Source organism: Salvelinus namaycush, chromosome 24, assembly GCF_016432855.1.
Source record: "Salvelinus namaycush isolate Seneca chromosome 24, SaNama_1.0, whole genome shotgun sequence".
Lineage (NCBI taxonomy): Eukaryota > Metazoa > Chordata > Actinopteri > Salmoniformes > Salmonidae > Salvelinus > Salvelinus namaycush.
In genome coordinates, this window is record NC_052330.1 from 13,482,372 (window position 1) to 13,499,996 (window position 17,625).

General features: G+C 41.1%; 1 protein-coding gene across 1 annotated transcript; it reads right to left on the bottom strand.

Moving 5' to 3' along the window:
• Positions 1 to 2,031: 2,031 nt before the first annotated feature.
• On the bottom strand, positions 2,032 to 13,634 carry LOC120019295 (scavenger receptor class A member 3-like). The gene is made up of 7 exons (XM_038962599.1): positions 13,628 to 13,634; positions 8,799 to 8,834; positions 8,475 to 8,519; positions 7,810 to 7,929; positions 4,100 to 4,180; positions 2,632 to 3,675; positions 2,032 to 2,468 (listed from the first exon to the last, which is right to left on the bottom strand). Exons 1-7 carry the CDS (start codon positions 13,632 to 13,634, stop codon positions 2,032 to 2,034), a joined length of 1,770 nt encoding a protein of 589 aa, XP_038818527.1.
• Positions 13,635 to 17,625: the final 3,991 nt, after the last annotated feature.

The window sequence follows — 17,625 nt, forward strand, 5'->3', positions numbered from 1 at the left end:
ATTGCAGCAATAACAATGGAAAACGTCATTTTTTGCTATTGTAAAACTACAACGATAATGCTGGCTCCACATTGACTGTCAATAACACTGTTTCTGCCTAAATGTGCCATTTGTAATGATGCATCAAGCCAAAATATCTCCCTACACACGAGCTGTGAGTGATTTATGGTTGCACATGTGGTAATGGTTTTTTGAAAAGCTGCTGGAGGTCAGATATCTTGCGACGGCTTGCACACCACATGTGAAGGAGAAGCTCAGGCCATTTTAACTGAGTATCTTTACACAGCCAGCCACTGAAATCAGACACACCTTCTCAAATTTCATCACTGCAGTCTTTTCCTTCTTTTGAAGAATAATTTGATAGTGTATCTTCAGTCTTAAAGCCATTTAATTTTACCATCTGTTTTCCTCTGTAATATTGCTTAGGTGAAAATATAAAGTGGTCGAATCCCTTCACACATTGCAAATCCATATGACCCAAAAAATATGGGATTTGAGTGGATTTTAGGGGAAGTTTTTGTTAGAGTTCGTGTCCCTCAGATCTCACGAGATATCAGCGCGTAATTTGAAGCCATAATATCTACAGCTAATATTCTATGTGGAATATAGCTGAAACATCTAAGGCATGAGTTGTATTAAAAAACTATTGAGTAACACAGGAAATTAAAGACTGAGGTACTAAATCCTAAGAAGAAAACTGCATGTTCTTAATTAATCAGCAAAACCACTCCTTTTTCCGTTCAGGGTTTTGGACTGAGTAGAACTCTGACTCTCCCGGCAGCTACATCCGAGCATTCTACCAGACACAAATGGGAGTTTAAAATAGGTTCAAATATGTGAAGAATAGCAGAACTTGTGAATGCGTGATGTCGATACACTTTGGTGAAGTAGAATGGTAGCATTTATTATACATCTATTCAAGCCAGTCAAATGTTTATAAGAATGACACAGGTTTACAAAAATACCCACTGGGCACAGACGTCAATTCAACAGCTATACAACGTTGATTCAACTCGTGTGTGCCCAGTGCGTAGCGTCTGTCTCTTATCATTTCACCTTTTTTTTTTTTTTACATGTTCTATTTGCTGTTAAAATACACATATCATCACACGACTCTGATTATGTGCAGGGATTCATATGAGTAGTCACAATGGAAACAAGAACACACAACAAACATGATGTATATTATCTACACTTTAAAATCTGAAAACACTCTGAATGTAACATAGCAAAACATTGGCATAAAACCCCAAATATGTCTTGTAAACAGATATTTATTCCAAAACCATATATTTGAAGTATTTCAGGAAATGCTCAATTGCTGACTAAAACACAATACATCCAAAGCTGCGTACCCAAACAGATTCCTTTGGTTCTTCAGCAATTTCATTCATCCCATTATGACTATGACCTGTTTAATCATCTCAACTTCAGTCAGTATTCAGAGAACCTGCTCCGAAACATAAAAGATGCAAAAGCAAACACATAAAAACAGACTGTAGTTTCTATACTTTATAAAACCAGTAAAGTGCCATCAAACAGAATTTCACGTGTCAATGTTTCAAAAATGTGTGTACAAAATAATCGTTATTTAAGTGTACCTTCATGAAACTGCATGGCAATGTAAACCTAGATCTTTATGAAGCCCCCATAAGGGTTTTGTGGTTCCTTCAAACATACATTCAGCTGTATATGATACTGAAAACTTACAATGCATTTTTTTAAACTCGTACTTTTGCAGTCTTTATGTTATATTCAATTTTGCAGTCTCCTCTACACCCCTTCATACCTGAACATGTATTTAGGGCTATGTGTACTGTACAGTATATGCTCAAGAGCATGGGTTGTCCATTGAGTGTCCAATGAAAACAATGGACTAACATGAAGCGGAAAGCTTGAGAATGAGCTTTCCCATGCTCCATCCATCCATTCCATCCTCTTCAATTACACTCCACCCCTTTGTCAGGCTGCCAGTACATCACTACAGTACATCTAATCCTGCCCTTGTAGTGATCAGACCTTATGGGCCCCTCAAGACACTGTGGCTGGGTAAGCTGGTAGGCCTGGTGGGCCAGGGGTTCCATGTGGACCAACAGGCCCAGGCTTTCCTCTTGGACCGGGTAGCCCGTGCACCCCTGGTAGCCCTGCTTGGCCCTGTATTCCCATTGGCCCTTTGGGGCCTGGCAGTCCATCCTTACCAACAGTACCTATATCTCCCTTCTCTCCTCTTTCTCCACGGGGGCCAAGCTGGCCCACAGAACCATTCGCCCCTTTGATCCCCACTCCGCCTCTGGCTCCTATTGGTCCTGGCTCCCCCTGAGCTCCCTCCGGCCCGATGAAGCCCTTCTCTCCCAGAGGGCCACGGTTCCCCGCTAGGCCTTTGTCTCCTTTGTTTCCTGTCAGGCCAACTGGACCTTTGGCCCCTCCTTCCCCTCTGTTGCCCTTTGGACCTGGTGGGCCAGGTGCACCTGTGAGGAGAAGAGTAGTGTGAGTGAGCACAGGTGATAGCAGCAATATTAGCAAGTATAAACAGTAGAAGTGCATTTGGGGAAGAGAAGAGTCAAGTGAGCACTAATGAAACCAGCCAACAGCAACACAGCTAAATGAAGATCATCAACATCTCTGCTGTACCTTTCAGAATGGTGAAGTTCTGGATGACATGGGTGTGGTGCGTGTCCACTAGCTTCATCTCCTCCATGACCATGGACAGGTTCCTGACGTCCACGTCTAGACGGACGCTCAGGAGCATGTACTGCTGCCTCAGGGTGTCAGCCAGGTGCATCAGCAGTAGCACCGTTGTGTTCAGGTTGTGCAGGTCCTCCGTGTGGCCCCCAAGCCGCGTCTGGCACGAAGTGCTCTCGATGTTGATGTACTTGTACATGCTCTGCACGTGGCTCACTGTGGCGTTGATGCTGGACGAGATGGTGTCAATCTCCATCTCGATGGAGTTCATGCGGGCGTCCATGGTGATGAACCTCTCGCCCGTCCGGTTCTCGTAGTACTTGGAGTGGTAGTGGAGGTCGTGCATGTTCTCCTCGTGCTCGTCCATGAAGGAGGTGACGTTGTCCAGCTGCATCTGCAGGTGCATCACCTGCAGGGTAAGGTCGTGCACTATCTCCGAGCTCATGCTGATCCTCTGGTGCGTGGCCGAGATGCCGCTCTGGACGCTCCTCACCATCTGAGTGGTGGTGCTAGAGTTAGACTTCAGACCGCTCAACACCCGGCTGTAGTTCTGCCAGTCAGCGGTCATCTTCTGCAGGACCAGCGTCTCCTCATCGGTCTTCCTCTGCAGGGCGTCCATCCACAAGGAGCTGAGGGCCACCGTGGTGTTGACCTGATTCACCGTGGCCTTGAGGTCATACTGATCCTGAGACAGAGTCTTCATGCTCTCGTCCGTCTCGGTGATGACTGCCTTCCATCCGTCCACCTGGTGTACGTAACGCTCCAGGGTCTGGTTGATGAGCCTGATGGACAGGGAGTAGTTCTGCATGTCTCGGGTCATCCTGCTGCTGGCTGACTTCAGGGTTTGCTGGGTCTGGAAGGCCTGGTCCAGGACCTGCTCCTGACCCAGGATCATCTTCTGGAGGTCCTCAAACTCCCCCTTCAGCCTACTGATCTCCTCGCTGAAGTGGGCCACATTGAAGCAGTCCGAGCAGTTGCTGGCAGTGCTAAGATCTGGGAAAGAATAGAAAACAATATTATGGTGATCTGTTTATGTATCATTTAATCATGATCAGAGTTCCCATTTGTAAATTATAGTCGACTGACGGATGCAGTGCTTCCATAAATGGGTCAATGGAGGCAGTTGTCGTAGACTCTGCAAATTATGTCTCTTCAGGGAGTTGACACCCCAGAAGAGGCAGGCCATGAAGCTTGAAGAGCGGATCCTCACTGGCCCAGTGCTTCATACTCTGTCACCCATACAGTTACACTCAATGGGTGACCTATTTTAAACAGAGGGGTCCTCTTTCGACAAAATACATTTTTGAAATCTGCAGAAATGTTCAGTATGCTCTACTAGTCTTCTCTGTCAGCAGCCACATTGGGAGGCTCTGCTTGCCCAGCACATTTTGTCACGTGATTAATCATACTCTCTCACCTTGTATACTTTCCTGGACCTTGGTAATCTTCTTATGATAAAAGGATTCCTTTTCTGATAAGTTGTCGACCTTCCTAAACACTGATGAGACAAAGATAATTATGTAAATTAGACTTTCAGAATAACGGGAATGGAGGTTCCTCTATAGACATTGAAACAGACATAATACATGTAGAAAGAGGAGGAAGGGAAGCGCTACTAAGGTACACAATAGTACATTTTGGTAGATAGAAGGTGCTCTTTGGTAAAAGGGGTAAATTGGTCATCAAAAAGAAAGGAGGACCAAGGCACTCTTCATATAATTAATTAAAATGCCTTTATTAGTATGGCATGTTCAATAGAAACAAAGTTTTAAAAATCCGACGCGTTTCGGCTGCATGGCCTTCGTCAGGGAGTACAAAATCACATATTCATCTTTATCTTTCAGGACCGTATTTTTAAACAAGTCAAAGGATGTGCCATTGGAGCTTGCTACAGCCCTTCCTATGCTGGTTTGTACTTGGGTAAATGGGAAAATGACTTCATTTTGGATCCTTCTAATAACCATTTCTTTGACTGGATCATATGGTGGGGACGCTATATTGATGATGTTTGTCTGTTTTGGTCCGGCTCAGAAGAACTTATTTCCTTCCACCAATACCTTAACAGCATTAACCCTAACATCAAACTAACTATGGAGGAGGATAACATTCATTTTTTGGACCTCGACATTAGTAAAAATGACAAAGGTTGTTTGCACACATCGATCTTTAGGAAGCCTACAGATGGGAATACCATTCTGAGGGCAGACAGCTTTCACCCCAAAAGGCTAAAAGAGAATATTCCATATGGCCAATTCCAAAGAGTGCACAGAATTTGCGATCAGGAAACAGACTAGTGTCAAATCTGCTGAATTGGAGAATCGCTTCTTGAATCAGGGATACAGCGTTCAGGTCCTGAAAGATGCAGGTATAAGGGCTGGATTACTTGACAGAGAGAACTTGTTGCGAAGGGGAGTGCCTTGTGATACATCAGAGAGAGTGTATTTTGTTACAAAATACAGCACTGAAGCAGAGAACATTAAAAAAGTCATTAAAAATGATTGGGGAAACATCCAAAGTGATACGCTACTACGCCAAGTCTTTCCTGAGCCACTGGTCATAAGCTTTAAGAGATGTCCTACCCTAAATAACAAATTAGTCCACAGTTATCTTCCGGGTGACTCTCAAAAAACGTGGCTTGACCACAAACCCAAGGGCTCTTTTAAATGTAACCATTGCAACCATTGCAGAAATATTGCACAGAAGAAGTATTTTGTTGACACAGCTTCCAAAATGGAGTATTACGTCAAGCATTTCATTAACTGCAAAACCACTCATGTCATCTATAGATTGGAATGTCCACAGTGCAAGGTGTTCTACATTGGACGGACAAAGAGACCCCTTCAAGACCGCTTAGCGGAACACAAGTACGCCATACGGGTAGGCAATGAAGACTACCCCATGGCAAGGCACTACAAGTCCTTACACCATGGCAACCCTGCCTCCCTACAAGCTATGGGTATTGATCATATTCCGGCCTCTATTAGAAAAGGGGACCGTCTTAAACAGTTAAACCAAAGGGAAAGTTTGGGGATTTACAAACTACAGGCCACTAAATACCCTGGTTTAAATGAAGATATGGATTTCTCACCCTTCCTGTAGGGTTGTGATAGGTCCATTTTCTGTCATCTAGTGGACATTTTGCTCAATTGCCCTCAGCTATGTTTAGACTGTTGGTGTTCATGTTTTGCTGTGTTCTAGTGTACTATGGAATATATTGCTTTCTTATTCTTGACACTTCTCCCAGTCATATTTAAGGTTAGAACTACCTTTCTAAGTGTCCTGATACTTCTAGCTTGGAGTTGTATTTTTATGATAACATAGCTACAGTATTTCACTTTTTAATGTGTATAGTATTGCTTACTAGGTGTGTCCAATCAATTTTGTAACCACTCCCTCTTCTAATTAGGGCTAATTGGAAAAGCTGTTCAAAAGAACATTGTATTATTTTTTTGTACTCCCTGACGAAGGCCATGCAGCCGAAACGCATCGGATTTTAAAAACTTTGTTTCTATTGAACATGCCATACTAATAAAGGCATTTAAATTAATTATATGAAGAGTGCCTTGGTCTTCCTTTCTTTTTGAAGACATAATACATGTGTTGAGAAACTAGGACGCAAATGAAGTTATAGAGTGACGACAACACTTCTTTGACAATACACATCAGTGAATGGAATTAAGATGCCGCCTTGAACCTTCGTGTACGATAACAACAAGACAGTTTCTTTCTAGTACAAAGTACTGCACAAATAATGGTATTGGTTTGTACAGCTGGTTACTTCCCAGTTGATTATTTTCCCCAGAGGAAGAACAACAGTACTTAAAGCACACTTTTAAGGACTTATACTTGCATGTCATTTCCTAATCCTTGACTCTGGGGATTAATAACTGGTTCACCATAGTATGTTTGCACTCACTAACGATGTCATTTACATACCACCAGTTATGCTGCATTTGGTCTCAGGGATGTTGATTCTACACAGCCTCTCAAACATTAATTTACATTATCATGGTGTACTGGTGGACTTGAACTTCTGATATTGTTCTAATCATGTCCGCTAGCTACACAGAGGTTGGTTCGGTTCTAATGGGATGTTTTCCCCCCACCGGAATGCCTGTTATATAACACTAATTATTGGGGACTCTGAACAATGTAAAACAGATGGGCTGCATGATATGGACTTTTCTATATTTATGACTTCATGTTTTAGTTCTCGCTCAATGTTTGGGGAGTTTTAGCCAAACATCGTTTCAGACATTTCACGATATACAGTTGACAGTGCTTTGTTCTTGTTTCGCCTCATTATTGATGTGCTCTGCGTTGACCAACTCAAGCAGACCCCGCCAATAAAATGCAGTGCCACTGCAGTGTTGGAATCCCAACCCTCTGTATCAGCACTCTTGGAATTACTCAATGGCCCTCAGGGAGCTCTGAGCTGCTGTGAAAATGAGATTTATCTTTTTGAATCGCAATAATATTTTTGCCTAAATGCAAGTAACATCTGTAAGCACTGAAAAAGTTGTCAGTCAGGTAAGACCTGGCAAATCGGTTTGAAGTCGTATGTTCACTTGATCCTTGTTGGAAATTAAAGGGCACTTATTTTTTACAACAGAAACCCTGTAGGCTTGAACCAGATCTCCTCTCATCTGTTATTGTACAGTGTGGAGCACATTGTTAAGTCAAGCATTACAAAAGAGAACAGGTCCTGACTGGGGAGGAATGCCTGCTGATGTGAAGCTTGAGGTCTGTGCACACATGATACCTGCAGAAACACCAAGTCCCAGACTTCAATCTACTCATACAATAATTTGGATTTAATACGGCTTTATTAGCTTAGTTATTATATATCATCAAACCCAACCAAAGTGGTGGTGTAAAAGTGTGCCTAACAGCTCAAAATCCCCTGAGACATCAACAGAGAGTGGGGTCATAGCCAGGGTCAGCCATTATCAACAGCAACGCTGGAGAAATTATGATTAAGTGCCTTGCTCAAGAGCACATTGACAGATTTTCCACCTCATCGGCTCGGGGATTCGAACTAGTGACTTTTCAGTTACTGGCTCAACACTAACTGCTAAGCTACCTGCTGCCTGTCGCCAGATTTGGTATAATATCATAGTTACTCACCAAGTGATGCCAGCACTGCCACTGCTATGATGAGGAAGGCAAAGAAACTGTACAGCACTTTAACGGCCAGCTGCAGAGAACGTGTCTGCTGGCATTTCACACAGCCACCTCTGGTTCTTCCTGCAATCAGAAGCATGGGGCTTTAGTCTCTCTACCATAACATCAGGTGGTTAGAGAACAGAGAGGAGGGGAAATACCTGTCTTAACCCTGACACTGTGAGGACTGTGCATGACTAACTACCAGACTAGTGGCTGGCTTTGGTCAGCAGAGGCTGTGTGGAGTGAGCATGGTGGTCAGACGGGGGAAAGAGAAGGATTAAGGAGGGATATCTGAAACAGATGTACAATGCACGCACACAAACAAAACAATGATGGCAGATGTATGCAGACACACGCAGGCCCTCACACACACAAACACTGTACACACATAGCCCAAATGTGTACACAATACGCCCTTGATGGATATTCTGATGCTATTTTTCGAAGGGTTATTGTATTGTTGGGTTCTTCGTCTGAGAGATTCATGACCGACATATCGAAACAATATCAAAACAAAGGACACTTCATAGAACCTGCTTGTCTATCCACATAACAAGCAAAATAAACACAAGTGGACAGCAAGAAAGAAAGCCTGTGGGTTGTAGATTTGGAACCATGTTTCTCACCTCTAAAGGAAGTCATCTCTTCCTCCTCCCCAGTAAGATCCTCCTCTGAAAGGCAGCAAAGAAAAATGTGTCACTGTTATGGAAACATCTGATAGCACACAGAAGTTCAGCTCATGTCAGCATTCATTGACTTTTTACTTAAACTCAGCTTCCCATTAGGCACCTTAACCCTGTCCTTAATCTGACTACTCCCACCATGCAAGCATGCAATAGTAGGCCTAATAGATTTGCCAAAGCCAGGACAGTAACAAACAGATTTGTCACACCATTCTGTCCAAGAACCAGAGGATAATTTAGAAAACCAACACGCATGTTTGTCCTCACCTTTAAAGAGCTGGTTCTCGTATCCGCAATAGATTTCTGAAAAACAGACGGAGAGACTTGAAATGCGTGTTCACAGATGAAGGTCAATAGTATGAAACTTGAGGGAACAGCTCACACATTTTATTAAAGTGGTCATAAATCACAAAGTACGAGGTGAAATGCAATAAGCCCCCTCAGCCACTTTTACCATCCAAGACACAAAACATTCAACTTGGAGCTCTCAATATGAATGTGAGGTCATACTTGGCTGATAACTTATAGAAACACAATTACGCAAATTGGAAACGGGATTGTTTTCCTAGTGTTTAATCTGTGTCTCTGACCAATATATCATTCACTTCTCTAAGTATGGTGGGCTGGAATGTGGAATGTGCTGTCAGATAAAGGGCCCCATTGCAGCCTAATATGAAACACTATAGTAAGGCTGATTGTGTGTGATGCTAGCTGGGCCGGCTGTGGTGTCACCCCCCTGGTTCCAGCTCAATGTGGTAGAAGGGCCAGGGGGACATGGTACACTGATGCTAAAGAGAAGCAGCTTCAAGCCAAGACCTGAATTTGGATTCAACTTGGGTTTAAATGGCTTATTGCTGGGCACAAATTAAAGGGAAAGGGGGGTACCTAGTCAGTTGTACAACTGAATGCATTCAACTGAAATGTGTCTTCTGCATTTAAACCCAACCCCTCTGAAACAGAGAGGTACATGGGCTGCCTTAAATCGACATCCACGTCTTCGGCACCCGGGGAACAGTGGGTTAACTGCCTTGCTCAGGTGCAGAATGACAGATTTTTACCTTGTCAGCTTGGGGATTCGATCCAGCAACCTTTTGGTTACTGGCCCAACGCTCTAACCACTAAATGAACTAGCAGTGCTTACCTAATAGAACTATAACTTCAAATATATGTGATTTAATCAAAACCAAATCAACTATATATTTTTCCGAATATGCCGAATACAACAGGTGTAGACATTAGCGTGAAAAGCTTACTTTACTGTATCATTGTGATGCGATAGAGATGGACACAGGCCTTTCAATTGATTAATGGCATATGCAATTTTAGACTACAAACCTCAGTATTTCTTGTGAGGTAATCTTTCAGAATCTCATCTGAGTTATGTCAACAACTCTCTTACTAAGGTACAACATCCACAAAAGTAAAGAACATCACTCAGTTGAGTCTCTGTTGAGTCTTTTCCTTCATCGTCTTTTCCCCTTTATATTACATTCAGGCAGCCCTGGTGTTTTCACCTCTGCTGGGCTGTGCTTTTTGTGCACGGGGAGAGGAATACAGAACTCTGAGGTGAGGGTGTTTATGTGAAGTCAGCCTGTTGGAGTAGCTGAAGTCAGACTGTTGAAGGCCAAGGCTCTGACTGAAATGCTGAGATGTGCGGACCAGTGGAAAAGAGAGAGAGAGGAAGGGGTCTGGAATGGGCCCAGCTGCCTGCTGCAGCTCTTAGACTTTACATTATCCAGTCAGCCATACCGGTGGCTGTAAGCTAACCCCGGGCCTGCCCTCCACTGCTCTCCCGCCTCTGCCAACGGAGGAAAGGAGTGGTCTGCCCTGCCTTCCCTGTATAAAACATGCCTCTTACGTCAATCAGGAACTTCATCAGCACCTCACATCAATCAGGGGCACTTCACCAGCATGATCAGCAGACATGTTTTTAAGATAGAATCAGGCACTCAGGGGAGGGCTTTATTGGTCAGTGGTCTTTAGAATGTAAGATATTTAAATGTGGTGGGTGTTTGTAGTAGAATCAGTGTTCCATTGCAAATATGAGCACAGGTGCATTTGGAGGAAACGGCTGAAGAAAACTTCTGCAAATTCTAATGGACAAAATGAACATTTATATTTCATCAAACACTTCATGAATGGAATGTCCACTCCAAAAATATTTAAATATTTAGATAACTTTGTAATCCAATAACGTATATGCCAGCAGGGAGGCGAAATGTCTGTATGGTATATCCAGCAGGTACTGTATGTCCAGCAGATTTCCTTGATTAGAGGGTGTGTCATTCTTGCATTGCCAAAGAGTCGAATGTGCCTGGTAAAAACATAAATGTTATTGCACTGAAAACAGAATAACCCCTACCTATCATTAGTTTTTATAATAGATCATTTGGAATGTGAATTTGATTATATGTTCACTGTTTTAACAGTGTATAAGCCAGTGACCATGTAGCCCTCTGTCCACTATAGAACTTGCCAAAAATACCTCTCAGGTCTAATACTATAGTCCTTGAACTGTCATAATGTGTTCAAACTTTTCATTACCTGAAAGTAATGAAAATAATCTTTGTTAGGGTTAAATATTCATCCAAATACTTCCGTCATGACTCAGCTAAAGCTACGGAGACGATTGCATTTGAACAGTTGACAAACGTGTAAGTGGTGAGAAAAGATTGATACAGTGTACTGTATGGAGAGGATTAAAGATGAAAAACATTGACAATGTTTCAGTTCTAGGACATGAAAGAAGAGCTTTGACTCCCCGAAAGCAACACAGTTAATTTGTCTCTTGGCCAGATGTCTTACAGTACACAGCCATATATGAAAACACACCTTGAGCTCTGTTAACACATCTCAGCAAGAACATTTGAGGTAGCAACTGTGTTACATAGTACTCTTTGGTGCTACTCTAAACATAGTTGATTATTTGTAACCACATGCATATGAATACCTACGTAGGTATGAGGGTAAAGTTTGACAAGTTGGCTAATAATCTAGCTATCACACATTAGGCTAAATAGTCAAATGATTTAATTCTGTAACCTATTACATAAGAAAGGGCCATCAATGGGCTGGAAGAAAGGTCCATACAGAACTGCTGATAGGGCAAGGACAATGTTGACTGCCAATAGTGGCCAAATGATGACACCCTAGGGGGAGAAACTGAAGTCAGTAAAAAAGGTTCTGTTCTGTTTCCACAATAGGACAGCCACCTAGTAAGCGGACCCATTTCTAATGATGGCATTGCTGTGTAATGCCCTGGACATGAAGCCTTCCCTTAGGAGACTAATCTAGGAGAGAACTCTAGGAGACTACTCTGGGAGACTACTCTCACCTAACACCTACATCAACAACCCAGTGTTTCTATTCCCATTGCATTTGTTTCAAGTTTCAAATAATCGCCAATAAACACACAGTGAACAAAGAGAATGTTAGTGGTCTCTCATTGGCAACATGAAGTCTAAGTCCTCCCACCCTCGTTGTTATTGTGAACTTTGGGCCACACTGAGCAAGAACATGACACCAGTCAACTCCCTTCACATCCACAAACCTCATGATTTCTCATCGCTTGTGGTTACCCTATTGTGTTCCTTCTTGATTTACACTTCGCAGTGGATTTTCAAATGTTACAGTTAATCTCTCCCGATCAACCTAGAAAAGCTGATGAATATGTAAACCACTGTTTGGATTTCACACACATTCAAATGTGGAGCAGGGAAAATCCAGTTATGTTTGACTATTGAACTATAGTATAAGCTTTGGGTCAAGAGGTTATGTTTTCTTGTCTTATAACAGAAGCAACTGGCAATCCATTCTCCAAACAAACAAATACCAAGTCTGACAACCAACTATACTGTACTGTTTGAAATGTCCACCTGATTGGTGTTGACTTAAAGCTTTTAACATGGATACCTGAATCTCCAATTTGAAAACAGAGACACAATATTTCTCCAACACCAAAGAGCCCCAACTACAACTGATAAAGACTAGTGTCTCCCCAAGCCCCTGTTGACAACCAACTGTTTTAGATGCACTTCAAAGGGAATGTGCAGTTGCTTTCAAAGCAATGAAATGCCTGGAATGTGTTGATCCAAATGGTCTTGCAGCCCTTCATGGTGGAGTGAGAGAGTCCAGACTTGAAATCAAATGATACCCTAAACATGCCCTCGTTTTCTCCAGGAAAACGCTTTGGACATCTCGTGATAGAAATAGCCAGGCAATCTGGCAATACTAGCAAGGGTCTCGTTCTGTAATCTCACACACTTCTCTCTTGCAATCCCAGTAGTTTTGTATAATTAGAACCTTTCAATTTCATCTGATGACTGTCACGTGCCAAAGATTTATGATTGAATGCCTATCGAAGGAATGCATTTGTCTTTCCAAAGAAGAGAGCTGTGTTGAACAGTGTTATTCAGGTTCTTGTAAGGCAGTCTGTGTCTCCAGTCATAGTTCTCTCTACTGTACTGTACTCTATGTGCCAACCACACACCTGCTGCTTCCCCTACCGAGGTGCCTCTTTCCTGTTTCACATTAGGAATGTGTTAGTCTACATGTTCAGTAGCCCGGCTTCAATGGAGCACGCTCCAAACAAGAGATGAGGAGACCTCCTACCTGTGTGTTCCCCTGTAAATACCACAACACTTTATAACACCTTCCAAAGCTAAAGCCACATGTCGCTACTCAATTCCTCCTCCAAGAGGACTCCTCAGATTTCGAAAGCCTCTTCAGAATCTGTGAAGAGTCTTATATCATGCAATGTTGACAAAAGTTAGTCTTTAAATGTTATCCTTTCAATAGGGCTCATATAAGATCCTTAAAGGAAGCCCAAAAGCAAATGTGTGGCTTCTGAAAACAGCAAGCTTTTGAAATATGGAGCTTTCAAAGCAAAAGGGGTGGATGTCCCACATCCAAGATCAACAAACCAACGTTTTCTCTGGATGCTGTGAGGTACTGGTCTTAAAAGCGAGCTGTCTGCACATTTGTGTGCCACCGGTGCACTTTCACGTCTCCTACATAATATATTATATTCCTCCACAGTAAGCAGTAGTCTGAATTTGAATACAGCATCAACAGAGAGTCATCAATAGTCATCTAACCTTTCATGGTGATTCTTCAAGGCAGCTCTGGTGACGATGTGAAGAACTTGTCCGGACAAAAGCCTCTGACTGTCCCAGTCCTCTTCTCTGCAGTACAGTCTCCTACAGCAGAAGTGACAGAAAAACGGTGTCTAATTTACAATGTATATACTCATCCATAGGCAACAGGTCCCTCTTGTAAATGGTTCAGGGTGTCCAGAGCACTGAGCAGGAGACAGGACTTACTTGTTAATTTACGATTGCTGTATATCCAGCCAGACTTTTCTCCAAACAACTACAGTAGGAATTCTTCAGGTAGCCCATGGACTCTCTCTCGCTCACCAGCAACTTCTCACTTGAACTGCAGTTCACATACATAAAACAGTCTAGGTCTATTAGTGTGTGAAGAACAAATTCCTGGCTACATGCTACAGTTAGTCTGCGAAAGACTGCTGCTCCTCTCCCTCAGAGCCAGAGGAAACTTATACCTTGGACAGTAACCATGTGCAGCTTGGGGAAACGAGAGAGAGAGAGAGAGAGAGAGATAGAGAGAGAGAGAGAGAGAGAGAGAGAGAGAGAGAAAGAGAGAGAGAGAGAGAGAGAGAGTGAGAGTGAGAGAGAATATGTTGTAGAATGTCCGGTCTGCGGCTCGGGCTAATTGCTAACAAATGTTTAAACATGGATCATGGGCAACTTTACTATCTATGGCCTTCCTCCACTGTTCAAAAGGAAATACTTTCCTCCATGTCTGACATATCAGGGCTAATTCAATAGGCATACCTCAAGTCATTTCAGAAAACATGTAGTTAGATGGTTATAGACCACTTTAAAAGACAAACATCAGCTTAATTGAATTATAACACAATTTACACAACCAATTTGCAAAGCGGTCTCAGGGCAATTCGGATTATTCTGTTCGTAAATCTGTGACAATTTTAGTATGATATACTACGTTATGTTAGGTTACATTATGAATGGAATATCGGTCGTACAATATCATATGAATTATAGGACGCATAGTATCATATGTCTTACCCGGTCATACAATAGCCTATGAACATTACTTATCATACATCTTGGAGGACGTATGGTATTATACATCTTTCTCTGAGACCAGGTTGCTTGTTGCACCATAACAACAAAGGAGAATTACGAGGAGAATTTATGTTGGCGCTTAGGGGAACTAACAAAAAAGGTTAGGATAATTTAAGTAAAAGGTTAGTAGAACTAAAATGACAAAGGTTAGGTGAATTTACGTAGCAGGTTAGGTGAATTGGGTTATGTGTAGAATATGGGTTAGGGGAAGGGTTAGCTAAAATGCTATAGTTGTCCCCAACGTGACTTGAACACGCAACCTTTGGATTGCTAGAGTGTCGCGGATTATGCCCACATGTAGTTTCCTAATTAATAAGAAAAATTAACAGTTGTACAGAAAGACTCATGTGAAGGGCAAATTACAGAGGAGGAACTTATTGATGCAATTAAAGCCTTTTAACCTAAAACTCCAGGGTTGAATGACATACCAGTGGAGGTATACCAAACCTTTTTTGATATACTCAGAGAACAGTTATTAGCATGTTTTAACCACTCCTTTAAAAAAATGGTAGATTATCAGATACTCAACAAGAAGGTCTGATTTCATTATTATTGAAACATGATCCAAGTAGAAAATGTAAAGATCCAGTCCATTTAAAATAATTGGAGGCCCCTTCTACTTTAGAGTTGTGATACAAAAATCCGAGCAAAATGCATAGCACATAGAATTAAAAAGGTATTGTCGGTTATTATTCATCCTAATCAGACAGGTTTTTTACATGGATGATACATTGGAGATAATATAAGTACTGTAAACAATAAGACACTATCAACAATTTGGGACACCAGGCCTGGTATTCATAGCTGACTTTGAAAATACTTTGATAAGGTACGATTGGAATTTATATATAAATGCCTGGAATATTTCACTTTTGGAGAATCTCTTATAAAATGGTTTAAAGTTATGTATAGTAACACTAGGCGTAAAATAGTAAATAATGGCTACTTCTCAGAAAGTATTAAACTGTCAAGAGGAGTAAAACAAGGTTGTCCACTATCGGCATTTCTATTCATTATAGCCATCGAAATGTTAGCTATTAAAATCAAATCCAACAGTATTATCAAGGGGTTAGAAATCCAGGGCTTAAAAACAAAGGTGTATGTTGATTATTCATGTTTTCTTTTAAATCCACAATTGGGATCCCTCCACAGCCTTATAGAGAATCTAGATACGTTTTCTAACCTCTCTGGATTACAACCAAATGAAGTGTACTATATTACATTTTGGATCACTAAAAATAAAAATTTTACATTACCGTGTAGTTTACCAATAAAATGCTCTGACGGTGATGTGGACATACTCGGTATACATATTCCCAAAGAAAGAAATGAACTCACCACAATACATTTTAATAGACTGGAAAGCAAAAATAGATAAGATCTTGCTACCATGGAAAGGAAAATACCTGTCTATTTGTGGAAAAATACCCTGTTTAACTCTTTAGTCGTATCCCAGTTTACCTATTTGCTTATGGTCTTGCCTACACCTAGCGACCTGTTTTTTAAATTATATGAGCAAAAAATATTACGTTTTATTTGGAAGCCAGACAAAATTTAACGGGCCTATTTATATAATGAATATGAATTAGCAGGGCATAAATTATTAAATATTAAAGAATTAGAGCTCTCACTAAAAAAGTCAGTTATACAAAAGTTATACTTAAGTCCAAACTGGTTCTCTGGCAGATTAGTAAGAATGTCTCCCCCCATGTTTAAGAATGGCCTTTTCCCCTTTATTCAGATTACAACCTCTCACTAGCGGTTATTTTAAAATGAAATCATCTCCAAAATATCTCTATTTTTAAAACAAGCCATAGGAAGTTGGTTGCAATTTCAGTTTAATCCACAGAAAAGACAGAACAAATAATACAACAAATATTGCAGTTAAACTCAATTACACTAATTGATAAAAGACTGTTATTTTACAAAATATTTAAAATGGTATGTTTATAAATGATATCATGAATAGGACTGGGGGAATTATGTCACACATGCAGCTAACAAAAGTATGTGCTCTACCCAAAATTACAACCAACTAATTGCAGCATTACAGCAAAAATGGAAGAAGCAAGTGGAAGGGGGAAAAAGTAAGGAACTTGTTTGTCGGCCCTGCATTAAAGACCAAAATTGGTAAAAGAAAATTGTGATAAATGAAAAAGTGTACCAGTTTAATTGAAGGACCAAAAAAATGGCAGCTGTGCCATATAGATTGCAAAATAGTTGGGAAGAGATGTACCAATTTTCGATGTACCAATTCCATGGCACATGGTTTATGAACTGTTACGCAAAATGCGTAATGCCGGATTCAAAACGTTGAATTTTTAAATTTAAATTATTATACAATAGAATGCTATATATATATATATATACTGTATATGGGGATACAACCATCCCAGCTCTGCAGATTTTGCTGCGAAGAGACAGAATCATTAGATCATTTGTTTTGATACTGTCCATATGTAACTTGTTTTTGGTCGGAGGTCCAGGAATGGCAGAAGAATTGCAACGTTTACCTGGAGCTAACTCTGCATATAGCACTACTGGGTGATTTGAAAAGTCATAGACAATCAATAAATAACATAGTAATACTTTCGGGCAAAAATGTTTCTCTTAAATTCATAATCTGTAGAAACTATGAGAATAGAAAGGTTCAGAATGTTTGTGAAATATCACAGCACAGTTGAAAAATATATGGCAAATAGAAATCAAATATGGATGGTGTTAATTAAGAGATAGATGGGAGGGGTTGAGGGTAGCGGAAGAATAGGAGTAAAAACAAACCAAAGATGAGTATATATACAGGGATAACAAGTATTTGATACACTGCCGATTTTGCAGGTTTTCCTACTTACAAAGCATGTAGAGGTCTGTAATTTTTATCATAGGTACACCTCAACTGCGAGAGACGGAATCCAGAAAATCAC

Excerpts from the sequence above, each read along its gene's own strand:
- LOC120019295 (XM_038962599.1), bottom strand. Across the intron at positions 8,520-8,798 it reads CGAGAACCAGCTCTTTAAAG|AGGAGGATCTTACTGGGGAG; the intron begins GTGAGGACAAAC and ends GCTGCCTTTCAG. Across the intron at positions 4,181-7,809 it reads GGCAGTGCTGGCATCACTTG|TGTTTAGGAAGGTCGACAAC; the intron begins GTGAGTAACTAT and ends TTGTCTCATCAG.